The 21,318-nt window shown below is 39.0% G+C and overlaps 1 protein-coding gene across 6 annotated transcripts in view; it reads left to right on the top strand.

Annotated features, from left to right (window-relative positions):
* The window catches only part of RTEL1 (regulator of telomere elongation helicase 1), a 52,382-nt gene that overhangs the window by 12,446 nt on the left and 18,618 nt on the right, over window positions 1-21,318 (top strand). For all 6 annotated transcript variants that reach the window (XM_069802365.1, XM_069802351.1, XM_069802355.1 and 3 more), the window contains exons 15-26: window positions 2,885-2,959; window positions 3,861-3,942; window positions 7,963-8,095; window positions 8,255-8,368; window positions 11,907-11,947; window positions 13,039-13,124; window positions 13,907-13,984; window positions 14,725-14,802; window positions 16,767-16,907; window positions 17,725-17,840; window positions 18,666-18,789; window positions 19,887-20,040. In XM_069802365.1, the coding sequence (XP_069658466.1) occupies window positions 2,885-2,959; window positions 3,861-3,942; window positions 7,963-8,095; window positions 8,255-8,368; window positions 11,907-11,947; window positions 13,039-13,124; window positions 13,907-13,984; window positions 14,725-14,802; window positions 16,767-16,907; window positions 17,725-17,840; window positions 18,666-18,789; window positions 19,887-20,040 (1,222 nt within the window). The remainder of the gene's footprint in view (window positions 1-2,884; window positions 2,960-3,860; window positions 3,943-7,962; window positions 8,096-8,254; window positions 8,369-11,906; window positions 11,948-13,038; window positions 13,125-13,906; window positions 13,985-14,724; window positions 14,803-16,766; window positions 16,908-17,724; window positions 17,841-18,665; window positions 18,790-19,886; window positions 20,041-21,318) is intronic.

Below are 21,318 nucleotides of genomic sequence, written 5' to 3' on the forward strand. Positions count from 1 at the left end.
TTTGGTGATTCCAGAGCATCATCTTGGCCTGAGTTACTGAGTGTCAGGTTGAATTAGATGTTTTCCTGACAGTGAAACAAGACCTTTACTTCCCAAATGCTTGTGAGTTCTTTGGATCAAAAAGGTCTTTTTCCCCCATCTTTAGTAGGTGGGCAATAATAATGATGACATTTTAATGTATGTTAATCATTGCTTTTCTGTCTTGGTTTAATGATTTTTTTTAATTTTTTTTTTTTTTTTTGTATTAAAAATTGTAATGCAGCCACTGATGCAAGAAATTCCATGATGTTAAGTCTGTTGTGGCTGGCAATGTTCAGCCTCTTTGTAGTTCTCTGGTTTTGTTCTACTCGCTGGTAGCCTGCCTAATAGATTAGCTGCCAGACTTCTTCAGAAATCCTTGATGTCATAGATCTTTCTTCTGGAAAACGTGCTGCTTACAAGTATCATCTATGTTTATAGAAAGCACAGGAGTGTCAAAAAAAGGTGATAAAATAATGGAAACACAGGCAGGAGGAGAGTAAAGTCTATGCAAGAGCAAAAATGAGGAAGAACACAGCAATTTATTTAATCTGAAAAGTTAATTATTTCTGTGTCTGGCTCTGCATTTGGCAACAGCAAATGAACTCTTTTTTTCTTTCCTCAATATTCTTCCTTATTTCCAGAACACTTTTTAGAAGATTTGTAATAAAATTCTTTTCTATCTGGATGTGGTACTGACCATGTACTTCGTTCTTCCCTTTTTGCTGAACAATTTATAACAGTCTCACTTACATTTCCCTTTACTTGAGGTTATTACTGTTTATAGGTTTTAGTGTCCCTTTTAAGTAAACTAGGAGGGATTAAATAATCTAGATTTTATTTTAGCCATGTTCTCTATAAGTCCTATCCTGAGTCTTGGATTTTATTTATTTATTTTGAATGACACTGCTCAGGTTAAATCTACTGACAACATTCAGGTAGTCTTCCTGCTGACTGGTAGAAAATCTTACAGAGAGGAGATGTGAATTGTTCAGTATTGTTGCTTTTCACCTAAGAATTTACTTGCTATCTTAGCTTAATTTTGAATCCTCTTCTTCTAGAATTGGAATTTAATAGAAAAGTATAATCTTTGTAATTTAAAATTTTCTTAAAAAACATTAGATGCATGTGAGAAAACAGACAGCTCCAGTTAACACAGTAATTCCTATAGATGATTCATTTTTCTTTCTGTGCTTTGTCTAGTAGTACGTCTAGTAGTATGAAGTCATGTTGCACCTGTTATGCTGGTGGAGAGCATACATGTCCAAAATGACACTGCAGAATAACACCTCATGTAAAACTAAAAATGAAGAAATGTATTCGAACTTTGCAGACCTGCATGATAAAGACAAGTTATCTAGCTGTTTTTTTGAACAGTCCTGGTAGGTTTGCGATACTGAACTCATCAAATGCATGGATGTTTGTGAGGGGGTATTTGCAGTGGCATACGCATTATTTCATTTTTATAGCAGTGGTTCAACAAAACCTATGTGTATGTTCTGATACAGTAGTAGCAATTTGCATACACTGATACCAAAATGATTTGTACTGGAAGGTGAGTGTCCCTGTTCTGTGGGGAAGGTGAGGTATGCTTAATTTAAATTAATTTCACAGCATTTCAAAGCTGAGAGATGAGAAGATTCAGAAGTAGAAGCCACGTCTCCTGATCCCACTGACTGGAGCCCACAGATTAGTGTGTGCTGCAGGACGGGGAATAATTAAATGTCTGTATGTGCTCTTCTAGCCTGTGGATAGATGAAAGGTGATTTGAATTGGAAGAGCGGTCTTTCACTGAAAGCTAAGATCCCTTTGCTGCTGCTGCTGAGGACATGCACATGGACAGTTATTGCAAATCATCTGCCACGTGATAGTTTGTTATCTTGAGATACTTTCAAGTAGGACTAGGTCACGGAGTCTTCACTGGTTAAATGCAGTGCTTTCTTGTTACAGAGCCTTGTCGTCAAGACTTAATTTATAACCAGCTTGTTGTTGTTAATAATAATTCTTTTTTCTTCCTTTTAGAATAACACTTAGCAAAATCTCTTTTGTACACCCTATCTTTGGCTGTTTTTCAGAAGTTAGTATTTGCAGGAATTGTACTTTTTTTTTGACTGGTGGAGAACATCTTTCTTGTTGCAACTAGCTGATATTCTTATGAGCTTGGATAATTCCTCTTAAATGTCTGGAGAAATTTTGTTTAGAAAAATTAACAGAAGTTATAAATACTTGAGAGCCACAGCTGTTTTCACTGAAGTTGCACTGCAATGCCATACGTTTGAAAAAGCATCACCCTTAGTCATAAGACATCACATACAGGAAAGGGGAAGAAGCATAAGTCTATGCAGAAGAGTTGATAGAAGCTTTTAATTTAATATATGGACAACTAGATATGATTACAACTTTTTTTTTTCTAAGCAAAGTATTATTAGCATAGGGTATTATGGCTGAAATTTTAAACTAAGGAAATTCAAAAAGTTCTTTTACACCCAGTTGTAACGCTGTGATCTCATGAACGTGTAGTATGTTTGTGTTTATCCACAGCCAGAAGTCACGAACAGTGTGAATAATAATAATACTGTCATTTGTATAGTTTGAATACGTTTAGATACTGGCTTGCATTTTTTTTGGAACAATGAGAAAGCCATGTAGTTAGCAGGAATTGCCTGTAAAAATGTATTTATTCAAGATTCTCTGTATTTAATAGCAGGAGCAAGGGGATAGATTTAAGGTTATCACAGCAGTAACTTGTGGAGATACTTCTCAGTGCAAAGATACTTTAGGGGTTTTGCTGGAAACAGTTGTTAAATCTTTCCATTTATTTACATCAGTCTTTACAAAATCTTTACATTTGTTTACTGTTTTCCAGACAGTATTCAACATTGATTCTCCAGAAGGCACAACAGGTTTTATGCTACATCAGTCGATATCTAAATATTATAAGGTATGGGATGCTTTGTGATCTACGTTCTTCCTTGCTGGCATTTAATGTCTGTGCTTAGTGTACCCAAGACTCAGAAGGATGTGGATAGTATAGCAAATGATGATGTTGGTTACAGGGAGGATATGTAAGTTCTTCCAGAAACAAACAAGCAAATAAAACACCAAAGGAACTGTGGTTAGTGTAGGTTCCAAGGAAAAATGGGTGCTATACAGTAGTTTAGTTTGTAAAGAAACTCTAAAATGAAATTAGAAAAGTGCAGCAAATGTGAATTATTGAAAACTTTGATACTGCATATTATGCAGGAATTGATGTGCTCTTCCAATAACCGTTCTCTTGACTTAAGTTTAGCCTACTACCAAGCAAGTACAGGAGAGCCACTGAACGTCCCTCCCGAAGTCCTTAGAATCTATTTAGAGTTTGGGACTTACGGGCTGTGATACTATAATGAATTTTAGGAAGAGACCTTTTTGTTTTAGATAAAAGGTAACTTTCATATGAAGTTTAAGACTTGATACTATTTTTGTTGCCAAATGAAGCAAGTCTTTCTAACACAATACTTTTTTTTTTTTTCCTAGTCTGCGTGTTTTATTCTGGTGGACAATACCCAAATAATTGGGTTCTTTGTCCCTGCTCAGGGCAGCCCATGAAAAGCTGCTCCTATAAACTGACTCAAAATGGCTGGTTAAATGGTGGTACACTTCTTTGCTCCTTGTTAGATACGTTATGAAAGACTGGAAACAAAATAGGAAAGACAGACAGGAAATAATATGACCTTAGTAACGCTATAAAGGTGACACTAATTACATTAACTACACTTAATATGGTCTGGCTTTTTTGAGGGATGAAGTGCAGGTTCATTTCTGTAGCCATCTCAAGAAATGTTTCTGTTATTTCCCTTCAGGTACATATTCATCTGGATAACAGTAATCAGAAGAAGAAACAAAGGACAGATCTCTGGAATTCATCATCTGCAAAAAAACAAGGTACAGGATTTGGTCTTGGAGAGGCTCAAACAAAGCTGGCATGAAAACTACTCAGCTGCTCCTTTCTGATTCAAATAAGAGAAAACAATTGAAGACATCCCAATCTGCATTATTTCACATTTGTGAACAGAGAGTCCTCTGGCAAATTTTGGAATGCCATTGTAGGATTTTGAGTGAAACACTACCTACGTTATCTTAGATGTTAAAAACGACTCTGAGGAATAAAGGGCTGAACAGAATAACTTGACGAAGGCATGCTCCAGACCTGCCTATATGCAAAAAATTTTTTAAATCCAAATGGCATAGTAGTGTTCCTCAGAGCTGGAAAGCCTTAAGTGCATGATTAGTATGCTTTGTTGCCATGGTCCAAGTTAAAACCATCAGTAGATCTGGGATTGGGAAAGACTTTTTTTTTTTTTTTTTTTTTTTTCCCCCTCCACTCAGCAGAGAACCAGTGTGTAGTTTGGTTGTAGAATGGTTTGGGTTTTGTTTTTTTTTTGGTCATCTTCTGTAAGATAAAGAGACTTGGAGCATTAGTGTTGCCCCAGAGCTCCCTTTCTCTAGAACAGGGTAGATTTTTAAGGCTTTGGGACTTTAAGTTTGAAGAATTCTAGGATTGTTTGACGGTGTTCCTTTTGCAGTTTTATGTTTCCAAGTACAGGTCTGTTGCAGATAAAATGTGTTGGGGAGGTGCTTTTCACTTTTATAGTTACTTCTAAAGGGGAGGTGACATAAGCAGTCTCAACATAAAGCATTCTTGTACCAGTGTTGCTTTGTGCACTGCTGGAGTTCTTCTAGTGCAATTATTCCAGTGAAAGAAAATCATCTCCATTATGGAATGGTTGCTTCTATTGGTGTAGAGAAAATCTTCAGACCAAGAACGGGAAACCCTCTTTCAGGATTGATGTTCAGGTTTATGAAATGTTCTGTTATCCTCGTGTCGGCTATATTTCTCTGTGTAACTGTGTTGTGTTAAACACAAAATTAGTGTTGCTAAGGCTGTAACTACCTTTTACAAGAAGGAGATTCATGTATAGGTATGATACTGAAAATGTGTGCCAAAGGTATTATAAAAGTAAATTCCATGAAAGTTCTTAATCTCTGTTGAAATTACTCATATATAGTGGAGGAGTTATAACTGGTTGTCTCATTCTGAAGCTCTGTAGTGAAGGTTCATGTGATGTGCCAGTGAAATAACACTTGAGAATGTGACTTCTTAGCCAGAAAATGCCATGACAGGTAACAGCCTCAGGGCACTGTTACCTTCTGAGATACGACTTTTTTTGAGCAACTTCCTAAGTTCTTCAGGGCATGTTGTCACTTCTTAATGGTTTCAGCCTCAACTATACTATTCAGTCCTTGTTCAACTGAGATTCCTCCCCCTCCTTGTCTTTCTCCTCCCACCTATTTTGTTCCTTATGCTCTGCAAAACTTGGTATCTGGAACTACCTCAATATAACCATGCTTCAAAATAACATGTAGGAGAAAAGAAACTTGGCTTCTGAATCAAAGTCTTATCCTAAGGCTCATATAAAGCAGCACCAAGCTTGGCTTTGTTGGACTTCAACATTCATTCTTTCTGATATTTTTATTTGTTTTTTAATAAATACAGTTGGGTGGAAAACAAATCATTTTCTGATTAGAGAAGACAGATGCAGATCCCTTTACCTAAGCCTTCTTAATACTCTCCAGGGATCTTTGTAAATACCTTGCCTCATAACTATCTACTTAATTACTCAGTTAAATGTTCTTGAGAATGTATTTGTTTCACAGAAGTCCCTTTCTTAGGGAGAGAAGTAACATTTTTCAAAGAATGAGTTTCCAGGAATTTAGTGGGTTTGCACATAATATCCCCTTCAGTGTTCCACGGAGTAAGTTCTGTTTATGAACAGAGGCATGCTGTTTGGTAATCTGCAAATACTGTTTTCCTGAGATATTGCTCAATTGGAGTTTGAAGTTGCAGGAATAATTCTAAGTAGACTTTGTTAAATACGTGTGCAGGAAAAGGCCAATAGAAACACTTCAGGTTTATTGCATAATTTGGAGGATTTATACATAAAAACCATAAAAAGGAGTCACAGAATTCTGTGACTTAGTAGACACTTGCTGATATATTTGCTTTTCAAATAAAAACAGTATTTGCAAGTACCTATGCAACAGACTAGCAATTTGTTGAGACTTGCACTATGTGCAAACCTAAAAGAGGCCAGACAAGACTGATCAAGTCTCCAGTTTCCTGTAGTGGTACAGCAGATAGTATAGAAATAATGCAAAACTTTTAAGAATAGCTGTTTTCAAAGGATTTTGTGGAAATTATTCACTCAAGTGTAATTCTCTACAAACTAATTGGTGAGAAGTGGCATAGCTTGGGATAACTGATGAGATGACTGCCCTAGCTATCTGTTCTGTGCACAGATGCCACTTATGAATGCAATATTGAACTGTTGCAGTTTTACAATAAGATAAAATGCTCTTACTCTTGTTTTGTTCTAAATAACCATATTGTAAACTATTAGCAAACTGTTTCTCCGTGGATTAGCTGCTCCTTGTACCAGGAATGGAAAAAGCTGCTGCAGAAGTCTACTTTGTCTAACATCCAACAGTTCCTGCTGGTGAATGGGACCTTTAAAATGGATTTAAGCTGTTGAGCTTAATGACATAATTGCAGAACACCAGGCTAAAAATGTACTACAATTCCAGCTTCTCCAAGAACTGGGCAACTGGTGTCCGGCAGTCATCCTGCAGGGTTACAGAGAGGTATATTTCAAACTGAGCATTGGCGAGACACATGTGAGTTGTTGGTGTTCATCTCTTCTAGGCCATCCCATATCAGCACAGTTTGCTTTTATGCTGGAATTTCTTAGGCCCCTGACATAAGTGACTTTGTGCTTGTCTGTAGGTACTTACTGGCCTGTCCATATACAGATCCTAACTGTAATTTGCACCAATCCTTAGTGTGAGTTAAAGAGCTACAGAATTTGCTAAATTTTGGAATGTGATTCTTCTAGAATCTGGATGTCATCTGGATGGATTTGCCCAAGTGAGACAGAAGGATAAAACTTTACTTTATAATAAATGTTCTCTTGTAATTCTAAGCAGTAAGTGACTCACTGGGCACATATTAGTGGGGATTTCCTGAAACTGTCAGCTCCTTTTCAGAAATATATTTTTTTGAATGAAGTGTGTGCATTTGAAAGACATGCATGTGATATGTGGATGCTAGATAGTTGGGTTTTTTTACTGAAACTAATCATGCAAAACTCTCTGAAAAGCTGGTGCTAAGTTTTCAGCAAGACCGGCAATGGCGCAACTATAAGCTGAGCAATGAAAGAAATGGCTAGTGTGATCTATCCATTTTTCTTTATATCCTTTCTGTTGAAAATTTATAGATTAGATTTTCAGTGTCACGCATGTTATATATCCACATCTCTCAGAAGATTTGAGCAGAAGTTGAAATGTTTGGCAGTTGACTGTGGGGAAAATGAAAAGTTTAGGTGAAAGGTTTATAGCCACTGGAAATTCCTGATGGAGAAGGTGTTCTTCTCTTCAAGCAAGAGCAGGGTTGGAGATTTTTTTTTTCTTTTTTAGTAACTTCAGTTGTTTGTCCTTCATCCCAGTATTCTGCAGTTCTTCTACTATGCTTCCCCTTCCCATTGTCCTTGACAGCAGGAAGTGAATCAATGGATGGAGGACTGAGTAGTTTTATCTGCTCAATCTGCCTTGTACCTGCAGACAAAAAGATCTGATGCTCTGTCTTTTCCATAACCATCTTCTGATTAAAAGTATAATCTACTTAAGGTGTGAGGGAGCAATGACCTTTTAAACTATATTTTTGAATGGGTGTAATAATTAAATCTGGGAAGGACCAAAGCAGAACATACCATACATCTGGAATTTTAGTTTCAGATGCTGGCTGTTTTACTTTCAGAAGTTCAGATGCATTGTGCTTATATGCTATTCATATTCTAATGTTTCCACTTACAGACTTGCTTCTTAGTGTTTTCTCTTTATTTTATACAGGAAAGACCTTAAGCTATTGGTGTTTCAGCCCTGGATACAGCATGCATGAACTTGTTCGACAGGGTGTCAGGACAATTATCCTTACTAGTGGGACTCTCTCCCCCCTCTCATCGTTTACAATGGAAATGCAGATGTAAGTACCTAGATGTGTGAACAGTACCATTACTGAAAATGCACAATCTGCTCTCATGATTTTAGATTTTATCTCTGGATTTTTGAGTGTTCTGAACTGCTAGCCATTAGGGAATCGTATAATGAGTATGACTGGGATCTTACTTTTGTGTTTCTTTAGCCCTTTTCCTGTTTGCTTGGAGAATCCTCATGTTATTGATAAACACCAGCTCTGGGTTGGGATCATTCCTAAGGGACCTGATGGAACTGTGCTTACTTCTACCTATGAAAGAAGGTAATGAACTTCCATGCAGAATTCTGCTTTGAAGTCTTGGGTTCTGACATCTTGGGTTCTGCTTACAGGACAGTGCTAGTGAAATAAGTGGTCTCTGTAGTTCTTTTCTTGGATAAACACTGTGCTGAATAACAACACTCTCTAACCAATACTGTTAAAAATTTAGAACTGGAGGGCTAGAAGGGATCAAATTATTGGTGCACTCAGTGCCCTGATGTCCTTGTTGGCCCTGACCAGCCTCAGCTGGGACCTCCACCCACAACCATCACCCAGGAGCTCCACTTAAGGTCTGGCATAGGCCTTCAGTCACTGCCCAAGCTATAGGACTATCTGTCTCCAGCTCCATCAAAACCAACCTGGCCATGGACCCTGTTGATCTGACCCTGACCTACTGATTGATTTCCCGGTTTGACCTCGGACCTGTCTGTCACTATGGTCCTGCCTCACCATCCCTGGACTGTGATGCTCATTACTGTCACTGGACCTGCTCCTGGTTTACTGAGTTGCATTCCTGGCTTAGACCTTGGACCTTCTCCATCACCATGACTTTGCCTGATGATCTGGACTTGTGATTGAGCCTGGCTACTGCATCTGAGTCTTTCCTGCTTGCCTTGCTCTGTTACTGTGGGTCTGGGCCCTGGCTGGCAAGACCCCTGCCCTGCACGCCTTCATATCATGCTCAGGTACCACTGCTCTGTCTCTTACAGAGCTGTCTACCCTCACTGACATGGAGCCCCATCCTAAATTTCCTTGCTGAAAGCTTAATTGATTTGAAACATGACTGGCCTTTGCAACAACTATTTTTATAACGCTTGTCACCGTGATCAGCCTTTCCTTTACGTCTACATTGCCTTCTTTAGGAAAATTTATCCAAGTATTTGTCAAGCTTTTCATCACTATTTTTCTTGCTTTTCTCTGGTCTTCCATCATTTTCCCTGTGTCTTTCTGTTCTTCAGAGTAGACAGTGCTTCTGCTGCAGCTTCTTCTCCCAGCAGAATATACTGTCAGCATGGAAGGCCAAAACTTAATTTCATTGTATATTGACTTCTGTTGTGCAATATGATAGTCTCATTAGCATCTCTGCATATAATTTTAAAAGGCAGTTTCATGCTTTGATGCACATGGCAGAAGGTTCTGTGCTTGCCAGTTCTCTGAAGTTACTGAAGGGTGGCATCACATTAGTGCGAGTACTGTGTTTAGGCATGTAATCCTTCTGTAGTATTTTGAAATGAGTATCAGTTCCTTGTGTATGATACACATGTTCTTCCATTTAACTTTCTTCCTGTAGTGCACACATTTTTATGTGTTGGCACATTCTTAAATCTATTTCAATTTCAACATTATGGACAAGTCTCTGGCTGAGAATTCTGTAATTTAGCCTGCTGCAGGCCTGACTTACTCTTTTTCAGCAATACAGAAAAATTAAAAAATAGATGTCAGAGAGCTTTTACTGGGTGGGGGGGGGGGCGCAGAGAAAAGGGAAAAATGCCAGGTGTTCCACAGCACTGGAAAGGGACTCAGCAATTGTAATTGATTTGTACAGAGAACTAGTAGTCTGGAAAACCCTCAGACTGTATTTTTCATTTTCAGAAGCTTAGTATTTTGTTGAAGTGTATTGGCTTTGTGTGGCAAGGTTTTGGTAGTGGGGGGCGGGGTTACAGGGGTGGCTTCTGTAAGAAGCTGCTGGCTCTGTTGGACATGGGGGAAGCTTCCAATACCAGCCAGCTCTAAGACGGACCCACCGCCGGCCAAGGCCAAGCCAATCAGCGATAGTGGTAACGCCTCTGTGATAACATTAAGAAGGAAAAAAAGTTGCAGGACAGAGAGAAATGGCAGCTGGAGAGAGGAGTGAGAACATGTAAGAGAAACAACCCTGCGGACACCAAGCTCGTGTAGAAGGAGAGGGAGGAGATGCTCCAGACGCCAGAGCAGAGATTCCCCTGCAGCCCGTGGTGAAGACCATGGTGAGGCAGGCTGTCCCCCTGCAGTCCATGGAGGCCCACGGTGGAGCAGATCTCCAGCTGCAGCCCAGGGAGGACCCCACACCGGAGCAGGTGGGTGCCCGAAGGAGGCTGTGACCCCGTGGGAAGCCTGCGCTGGAGCAGGCTCCTGGCAGGACCTGTGGATCTGTGGAGAGAGGAGCCCACGGAGCAGGTTTTCTGGCAGGACTTGTGACCCTGTGGGGGACCCACGCTGGAGCAGTGTGCTCCTGAAGGACTGCATGCCGTGGAAGGAACCCATGCTGGAGCAGTTCATGAAGAACTGCAGCCCGTGGGAAGGACCCACGTTGGAGAAGTTTGTGGAGGACTGTCTCCCGTGGGAGGGAACCCATGCTGGAGCAGGGGAAGAGCGTGATGAGTCCTGCCCCTGAGGAGGATGAAGCAGCAGAAATAACGTGTGACGAACTGACCGTAAACCCCATTCCCTGTCCCCCTGCGCTGCTGGGGGGGTAGGTAGAGAATCCAGGAGTGAAGTTGTGCCTGAGAAGAAGGGAGGGGTGGAGGGAAGGTGTTCTGAGATTTGGTTTTATTTCTCATTACCCTACTCTGGTTGATTGGTAATAAATTGAGTTCATTTTCCCCAAGTTGAGTTTGTTTTGCCTGTGATGGTAATTGGTGAGTGATCTCTCCTGTCCTTATCTCAACCCACAAGCCCTTTGTTATATTTTCTCTCCCCTGTCCAGCTGAGGAGGGGGGAGTGATGGAACGGCTTTGGTGGGCACCTGGCATTCAGCCAGGGTCAACCCGCCACATGAAGATACCGTCTTTCAAAGGGGCAAGGTTGGAGATCCCCTCCCTAAGGCATAGAACTTTTTTTTGAAGGAAGGGAGTTCATAGTGTTTGCTGCGTTTTGACAATGTCTGTGTGGTGATACTGGCATTTGTAGGTCTAATAAAAATAAATATGTTCTTTTTTTTCCCTGCATATGTAAGTTTCCTGGGAAAACAGTATGCAAAATTACAGGGCAATAAAAAGAAAGAAACAGAGGCATGAGGAAACAGGTGACTTTTCAGTCAGGGCTGGAAGAAACATAAATACTGCTTTTTGTAGAGCAGTACTTTTTCAGTCAAAGCAAAAGTGATTTACTTGGCTTATGCCACGAGTAAATAATAACCATAGTAACCATATCCACTCTTTTTGCCCCTACAGCCTCACCACACCTAATTCATCAGTAGTTATTTTAAATAGTTGTAATGTTAGTCAGGCTTGACAGCATCTGCAGGCTTTTCTGGCAGAACTTTCACCATTAAATTGCTAGTATTAATCATAAAACTCATACGGCTGCCTATTTCTACTTGTTACATTTTGATAATATTGAAGCTTAGATCATTTTCAGTGCTAATAATAAGAATATTTAATAGTAATGTGTAATCAAGGTATTACTAATTTTGCGTCATTGGTATGGGTGCTTGCCACAGGAAGGGGAGCAATTGTGAGTATGAATATGCTATCTTAGATGAATATCAAAGGAAGTCAATATGTATGAAAAACATAGAAAAGGAAATACAATTATGTTACTTGATTTTTCTTCTTTGTAGGTTTTCAGAGGATTATTTATCTTCTCTGGGGAAAACGATTGGTAAGTGAAGTGTTCGGATTTCGGAAATGGGTTGTTGCGCAGGATTTTTAGAAATCTCCTAGAAGGAGAAATACTAAAGAAGACAAGATGGAGAAAGGTAAACGATTGCATTGCATACCTAAATGCTGTCTGTTTTTATATGCTTCTGTTTGCTCAGGCAGCTGGCTACTGTAATGCATACAAAAATGAGTTTGAGTCCTTGGTTTAATATTTCTAGGTTAGGAGTTCATTTTTATTGTCAGGTGTTTGTGTTTGTGTCAAAAATGTAGTTCCTAACATGGTCAGAAAGTGGTGCAAACTAGAAAATCAGTGCACAGAGATGATGCAGCTAAGCATCATTTGCAGAGCAATTAAAGATCACAAGAAGTCAATGTAATTTCTTGTGATATTTTTAAAGGCACCATGTCAAGCCCGTCCTTATGTCAGCATTTATTCTTTTGGTAATGTTTTACAAATATAATAGAACTACAAAATTTTAACATATGACAGAATAAAAGAAGAGTGTTTGTGTAGCTTGGCTGAGATATGATTGAAAAGAATCTGTTACATCGAGAAATGTTTGAAGGAAATGGAGGAGAGTGCTCTGAGGTGTTCAGCTTGGCCTGAAAGCCGAAATTAAGAAAATGCTTTCACAAAATAGCAGATTAATGTTTTTTTTCAGTAAAGTGTATACTATTTGACCAGAAAACTCTCAAAAACAATCTTGTACCTCATCCATTGCTTTGAATGTTTAGATGGCAGTGCACAAAGAGTGGAGAAAATGATCTAAAAATAGATCCTACTGTCACAAGGGAAAATATGGCAGATGATGTATCCTGTCTATAGTGTTTGGTGTAGCTCATAATATCTTTTATCCTTTTAAAACTACCCTTTAGAAAGCTAGTTAGGCATCTGTATTAAAGTTTATACCTTGACAACAAGATTATTGAAATTATTTTAAAAAATGGAACAACTTTGAATACATGAACATTCATGTCAAGAAAGTAGAAAAGGTTTTGGAGGCAACCCATGCTGTTATTTTTCCTCTGCTGTCTGTACTCCGTCCCAGGATGAAAATATGCTCAGCTACGCACTTGCCTATCTCATTGCAGGTAACCTTGTGCGAGTTGTACCGCATGGACTGTTGGTGTTCTTCCCGTCATATCCTGTCATGGATAAGAGCCTGGAATATTGGAAAGTATGTTAATTGCTCTGCCTTTTATTAGGTGGTTTAGTTACACACCTCAGGCAGATTGTAGTTATGCTATCTAACCATGGTGATTAACAATTCTTTGTTAATAAGTAAATTATAAAATCTGTGAAGTAAAAACCCAGGTCAGGCTTCTTTTATTTTGACCACAATACTCTGAAATGCAGCACTGCAGAAACCAAACCCAAAAGAATCTTAATACATTATCTCATTTGATCTGATCTCAGAGTTCATTTAATTTCACCAGACTTCTCTTTATTCAACCTCCAAATTATAGTTGGTCTCAGTGTTCCAACTCTTTGGGGGGGGAACCCCAATATGAGCATTTCTCTTTATTTTTAATTTGTAACCGTTGCAGCTTAACTTTTGTAACTGCTATGCTCATGACTTGAGTGTCCCTCATGAGACTTGGTAGAACAGTTCTGTTTTAAATGCTCCTCCTCCTTAAAAGTGAGTGCTGGGACAGAGGTATCATACTGCGGAGTGGGTCTCTGGGAGGTGGATGTTGGGAACTTGCAAGTCAGAAAGAAAAGAAATGGATCTCCTGTCTGCATAATGTCTGAGTTGCACCAACTGCAAGGAATCGCTGTTAGTGTTGTTAGGATTATATGTTTCTGCTTCCATCTCTTCCCCTGTTTGGCAAGAGAGGAACAGACTGTGTTAGGGAAGTCTGTGTGACCACTCCTGAGCACTTCCTTTCTTGTGGGCACTTCTGGTATGTGCTTACTTTCACGTGGCCATTTCTGATATGTTCATTATCTGTTTAACAGGAGCATGATTTTGCTAAAAGAATAGAAGAAGTGAAGCCAATGTTTGTGGAACCCAGGAACAAAGGAAGCTTTGCAGAGGTTGATTATTTGCATTACAGACCTGTAACATTTTCAGAAACTGGTTTTTATGTTTAAATACCTTCTCTAAGATGTGTTTGGGTGTGAAACACCCCAATTTTATCCTAGGATAAAATTAAAACTCTCAGTGCTTCTTTGAAGTATAGTTCTTCTGTGCATCCTTCCTTTACTCTTTTGGCTGGTTGTGTGGGGTACAGTCTTCATTTGAAATACAGTGATGTAGCAGTGGCTAACGTACGTACGGACTGCGTAATCAAGATGGTAGAAAGCTGTCGCTTCAGTAGTCAGCATCTTTTAATGTTCCGTGGGATGTTTTCTCCCAGCTTCTTGTGCTTTGGGTGTTAAGGAATTGTGCAGTGTCATCTTGTTTATTTATAACTGCTCTGTTTGCTTCTTAGAGTAAATAATATCCTTGAACTGCTTTCCTGGTTTCCCTATTTTATTCCAGGATCTGAAGAAACACAGGGCAGTCCATGTTTTACCTTCTCATCAGAAGTATCTGATATTACTTTTGTGCTTACCCAGATGCATTCTCGATTTCAGAGTAATGTGAAGATTTTGCTAAGCAAACTGCTTCTCACATTTGCAGTTAGTAAAACTAAAGAAAATTACACTAAGCCAAATTAATCACATTATAGATCTTGGTGTACAAGTCAAATTTAGCTAGTACAGCTTTCTACTTATGCAAATGCAAAGGATAATACCATTCCCGTTCTTGCTTAAACTAGTTTATCTTTCAGGTAATGGATGCCTACTATGATAAAATTGTCTGTCCTAAGTCCAACGGAGCTGCTTTTTTGGCAGTATGTCGGGGGAAGGTAATGTAACTGAGAATTTGTTTCATCTGAGATCAGGTTATATAGTTGATGGAAAAAACATCGTTCTGGATTTCAGTACATTTCTGTTATCTGGCTGTAATTATATGTGGAAAAAACCCATGAGAAGTAGGATGCCCTAAAGTCTTTTCAGAATTATGTCAGGTTTACATATGCCTCAATCCTGTTTTTATTAAAGGGATACATCTTTGAGTTCGTTGAAGGGGATGAGCATCATACTTATATTTCCTGCTAGCTGCTCACTGAAAACTCAACCCATTAGATGAGAACAACTGTTTTTGAGGAGAACTAAAGAGAAACGTTTGTAATCAAGCATGTTAGAACACCACTGCTGAAAACCAAAACTATTCCTTACCTTTAAAAAAATTTACATTAACTTCAGGTCCTCTGGACACATTTGATGGCCTTTCATTTACATTTTCCAGTGCTGATAAGTTGATGTATGATTATCAGTGTAAATATTTGCAAAATCGTAAAATCACTTTTGCTGCTGCTTACTGCGTACCAAGAGAAGATTCAACTTCTTTTGAACCTTCAGTCCCAGTCTCCAAAGTGGCTGTTGGATCAGTGAAGAAAAGATGTAGTTCTTTTTTGGGTGGGACTCTCAGCTGAATATGCCTGTCCTTCCAACAATAGTGTATTACCCCAAGAGGAGTAGAGTCTGTGGAGAGATCATGGTTTGCAGTAACATGCAGTTGAAGGATAGACTGTTCAGTTTGTTGTAGTCACAGGTTTAATAGTATGACTGCAAAATTAAAAATATTTGAGAAGATAAACCAAGAGAGTCATGTTGTCAAAAGCTCTAAAACTAGCTCTCTTCTCAGCCATCACTTCAAGATTCCCTCCCAGGTTGTTGCTCAGCTTTTACATTGGCAGTAGGTTCTAGCAAGCTTTTTGTGTTCTCTGTTCCCTGAAAGAAACCTAAAAAACCAGTCCTTTTTATGAAGAGGAGATTCTGTCCCAGTTGCTCTAGTTCTTTTGCTAGCTGTATCTAGGTCTGGGGTGTCTTTAAAAGTTCATGGGAATTTTCTTTCCTGTTTTGGGCGGGTGAAAGGCAGGCTTGTTTTGGTGGTTTTATCTAAGGTTGGTCTTTTCAGGTTCTTAGGAGCCTGATGAATTTCCTTTGTGCCCAAGATAAAATGTGCATAAATACAACTATATGATTGCTAGCTCCAGATGGATTACAGTGCAAGCTGTGATAGCTTAAGCTAGCGCTGCCACTAAAAGCAGAGTAGAGTTGGTCATTCTATCCACCCATCCATCCCTGATGTTATATTCCATCACAGCTGCTTGTGTGGCATGGTAAATGAGATTGAAGAATTGATTCAGCTGAAAAACAAACCAACTTTTTTTAGCCTCCGACCCCAATTATTTTTCAGTCTGTTCAACTCTCTGATTTTGTTCATTTCACAAAGTGATTTGCCAGCACAGCATGGGACATGACCATGTACAGGGGGCATAAGTGACAAATACTTGAGTGGAAGTAAGCAGTGTAGCTGGTGAATATGACACTATGATTCTGAGCAGATTCCTGATAGCTTTCCGTTATTGCTTTGAAATGATTCTATTGACTTTTAATGTCAGATAAGGTTTGCTGTGTTCTTATCACGTTTCGTTAACAATTCAGGGTATGGAAGGTTTAAACAGAGGTATTGACTGACTTTTAAGGTATCTTCTGAATACAGATGTTCTGCTTATCCAGGAATAAGACGTGCATTAATGGCATTGGCTAAGGAATGCTTTGTCCAGGACCTCCTAGAGGAAAAAGCTAAGTTTAAAGTCCTGGTAATAAAAGCAACAAATCTAGTTGAAACTGTTCATTACATATTCATAAACTACGCTTGGCTAGGGATTTAATTTAATGGCGAAAAAAGGCCAATAACTGCTGAATTGCTCTGAATTGTCACTTCGAATCCTGTTGATAATGGAAAAAACTATCTCTTCAGGCCAGTGAAGGCTTGGACTTTGCAGACATAAATGGACGAGGAGTCATCATTACTGGGCTTCCGTTTCCTCCTCGTATGGAGCCCAGAGTTGTTTTAAAGATGCAGTTCCTGGATGAAATGAGAAGTGGTGCAGGTGCACAGGTAATGCTGGACAACTTTTCACTGTTGGGTGTTTGCAGGTTTGTGTTATTGTTTCTCCCTCTTGTCTCTGTGGATTTTGGCTTTTGTTACCCTTCCAGCCTCATGGGACCATGAATATGAAAAAGTCAAACAACCTTGGGAGTTTGTCACAAATACAGCCACCTTTTCCTTTTAATAATGTTAAGGTTCCAAATTTGTCTCCAGTGACATGTCCTCAATCAAATAGAGGCTCAAAAAATGGTATAATTAAAGTTTCAGTCAAAATCTTTGTAGGCATTATCCATCTGTCTTTTGAAGGGAATTATTTCATCCAGAGAGAGGATGGGCAGGAAGAATTGCCTGTGCTGGCTGGTTTGGGGATTTTTGTTTTGGTGGTTTGGGGGGGCAGGTGTTGTTTGGTTTTGGGGTTTTGTTTTGCTTTGTGTTGTTTGGGTTTTTTCTGCTGCTTCAGGCATGAGAATGAGTGGCATTATAAATTCAGTTTATTGTTCTGCAGGATAGCTGTTAGGTCTTAAATAATATGGTGAGTCTGTTGTACTACCAAAGCTGTCAGTGCATCATACACTAAATAGCTCCTCAAGTTGGGTATTACTACTTGAGTTTTCTGTGCACCATAAGTCAGGTGTGACGTTTGAGTCAACCTATATTTGGTTTTCCTAGGCTTTTAGAGATTTGTCGGTAGATCTTGTTGGATACATTTTTTTTTTTAATTATTATTTTTTTTATTTATTTCTTTAGAAAGAAATAGTGACTTTACAGCACGGTGATTACATTTTACCTGGTAAGTAATGTTGATTGTTCCTCCCACCTATTGCAGTATTTATCTGGACGTGAGTGGTACAGTCAGCAAGCTTCCCGGGCTGTTAATCAGGCGATCGGCAGGGTCATCAGACATCGCCAAGACTATGGTGCTATCTTCCTGTGTGACCACAGGTAAAACCTTGGTTCTGGAACATAAACATACATCAACATCTTTATATCCCAACACGGGTATTGGTATTTTGTATATAAATGTACTGATATTACTGTTTGGGGAAAGCTACAGTTCATAAGTAATTAAATTATTTTATATAACAGGTTATATAAATACTGCACTACTTTAAGAAAGTAACTAGATTGTTATCTTCTGCTCCCAAAATGTACTGTCTGGGAGCTGCAGAAAGAGATTAATGGTATTAATGCAAAATAAGCTAATTTGCTGAATTCATGTTTGTAATGGTACTGGAAATTATGTGATAATAACTTATGGGTTTGCATTTTCTCCATCTCTCATTTGAGAAGGCAGTCACAAGCACTGCAATTTTTTGAGAGGAGGGGGATGAAAATGAGGAAAGATTATATTACTGAAAAAATATAATCTAAATTAATATCATATGTTAATATTGCATTAATATCCAGTAATATAACATTAATTAATATAATATGTATATAATAGGCAATAAGAGTTTAATTGATAGCCTTCAATGCTGAGGCTCAACTGGGGACAGTGAGTGCATCACAGTTCAGTACTACTGTTACTGTTGCACATTTAAAGATTTTATTGATGAAAGATGGGAATTGGCTGATTGCATGGTACATGGTATCAACAAAGCCCTTTTCTCCTGAGTGAAGACATCGCCCTGTTATATTTACTGCACTGTTTCAATCTTTTGTTGTCTTGCTGCTCCTCCCTTGTCATTTTGGACCCTGATCTAGCATTTGTTTAATTCATTTAGGCCAAGCTGGCAAATAATTCTCTCCTTTTCCAATCCTACACAGGTTCACAACGAGTGATGTAAGAGGCAAGCTGCCTTCATGGGTCCGTCCTTACGTGAATGTTTATGACAACTTTGGGCATGCAGTCCGAAGTGTCTCTGTCTTCTTTCGTGTTGCTCAAGAAATTGTAAGTGGTTTTAAAAAACAAACAAAAAAAACCCAACAAATTTTCTTGATAGTATTGGAAACTGGAAATACTAAGCCAGTTGAGAGATGTGACGCAGTCACTTGTCACTTCCACACATTGGCAGCTTTACAGGAAAGGAGATACACCTCGTCTTTCTTGAAGAGCGAGCTGGGAGAGGATGTGTTTTCATGCTGGGCGACTCATTAGGTTAGGTCACAAAAATAACTTCCTCTTCTGGTTCCTTCTAAATAAACACAGCTTTCATTGGATGGTGTGCAAATACTGGAACTAATGTCAGAAGCAAAAAGCTTTCTACCTCACCCTCAGGGGGAGGGTATATGTGTGGAAGAATCAGTCAAACCCTTAAATTTAAATCAAAGCTGACCGGTACAAAGAGTAAGACAAACCCATCAGTTATTACAGTTCATCGGTGGGTCATCTGTACTAATATGGCTTCCCTTTTAGCATTAAGAAGCTCTTTTTCTCAGTAGTAGTTCCTTGATTTAAATAGTAATATTGTAAAAAGACTTCTAATTGACTGGAGAAAGTCGTAAGAAGAAATGGGCTGGAAGCCAGCATGAGGAGTTCTTTGTCCCCAAAATAGAGGTTAAGATTAAAATAAACAAAATTTCACATGCCAGCTTGGCTGACTTCCTGGAAGATGCTTTAGCCAAATACAAGTTGTTCAAAATATTAAGTTACAGATGGATAATACTGGATGACATGATGAGCTTTTCTGATCATAAATGAGAGTTTCATGGTGAATAAGAATCACAACCCAATGTGCTTTGCCAGAATGCGCTATGTTGCAGGGATAGTGTTAGGAAGCAATTGTTCTTTAGCAGGGTCATGACCTTTTTTTTGTTAAACAGGTCAATGCTAAGCCTGCTCTCTACATTTCATCTGTCTGTGTCACTTCCTAGTTATTGGGTCCTTTTTTCAAAAGCACATAAAGCCAGAATGCATTAACAATATTGCCTCGGGGGTTATTTGGGAAAAAGGAGATGTCTTTGGGTTGTTGCTGAGATTTTTGGTTGCAAAGGAAGTGGAGTGGAAGAGTAGCTTTTGCCTACTAACATTTTGCAAACTGCTTGCAGATGCCCCCACCCCTGCCACAATGCCGTTCTGGCTCTGCTGGTTCCCTAAGTGAAAACGATACAGTACCATCTACTTCATCTGAGCAGATCCACTCCGTGAAAAAAGCCAAAAACTTGGATGACCATGTTCCCAGTTTGAAGAGGAAAAGAAAAGGTAGGTTTGGGTCCTCGCAGATAAACTTTTTTTTTTTTAAGCTGAACCAAAAAAGGAGGAGCAAGAGACTAGAAACTGGAATGGGAGAGAAAGCAAGGAGAGCTCAAAGACCGATGTAAAAGTCTGATCAGAAGGGACATAGCTCAGCAGTAGAAAGTGGGGGAACCTGTTGCAACTATAGAGCAAAGAGGCAGATGGGGCCTGAAAGTGTCCTGCAGAACAGGAGGCATTTGGTGGAATATCGTAGGTAGCTTAAAAAGTAAGAACTGAGTCTGTTTCTGAGTAGCACTGACTTTCATATGTCCTTCTTCCATCCTGTTGTATAAATGACTCTTACACAGTAGTCTGACTAAGAAAATAGAAAGAGGGCATTGACCTTGGAACAAAACAGCATTTTAAATTTTGTGGTTAGCTAATGCCAAAGAATAAAGTATTTCTCATGTCAGATATTATTTCAGAATGTTCCATTCTAGATTGCTTGCTGTTTTGGAACAGAACAATGAAGTTGTGTTTAAAACTGTGGTTTCAAAACAGTTATGACTGAGCGTGTGGGTGATTTCACATTAGATCTAAGCCAATGTGACTGCAAGTTGTCGTTGAAAGGGATTACTTTGGCCACCACTTTTTCCTCCCTCAGTTTCCAACCGTGTGCTTATGCTCCTTCCCTTGATTTGAATCCATCTATTGTGCAGCTGCAGAGCAAGCAGAGCTTGCTGAACCAATTTACCTTTCATCCACATGACTGGTAGATCCATCTCAGGGATGGGCTGGAATGTGTGACTGGAAGTAAAGGGAAGAAGCTGCATTGCCTCTTCTGATACAGATTTTCAATTGCATTGCATCATCTGTAACATCAAACTGCACATATAATCATAGTTTTGGCTAAAGAGTTTCTTGTACTGACTTTTTAATTTATAGCGTAATATACTTCCATTCTTCTCAAGTAACTTTTCTTAGTAACTGACTGTTGAAGTGATTTCACAAAGTAGTGGAAATATATTTTGAAGAGAACACCTTTTAGAAGTAGCAAACTGATACTAATTTAACACTACCTACAGCTCTAAATTCTTATATGTAAAACCAAATATACCTGGATCCTGATTAGTGAGAATATGCATTCTTGGGACCTGAGGGTGACTGTCATATAGGTATTGATACTGTGAGAAATGTAGGCTTTAAAAAAAGAAAAACTTGTCCTGTTTAAAAATAATAAATCATATTTCATGCCAGAATCTCTTAAAAACAGGAACTCAATTTTTTGGGAAATCCATAAAGCTA

This window comes from Haliaeetus albicilla, chromosome 2 (genome assembly GCF_947461875.1).
Source record: "Haliaeetus albicilla chromosome 2, bHalAlb1.1, whole genome shotgun sequence".
In the NCBI taxonomy this organism is placed as follows: Eukaryota; Metazoa; Chordata; class Aves; order Accipitriformes; family Accipitridae; genus Haliaeetus; species Haliaeetus albicilla.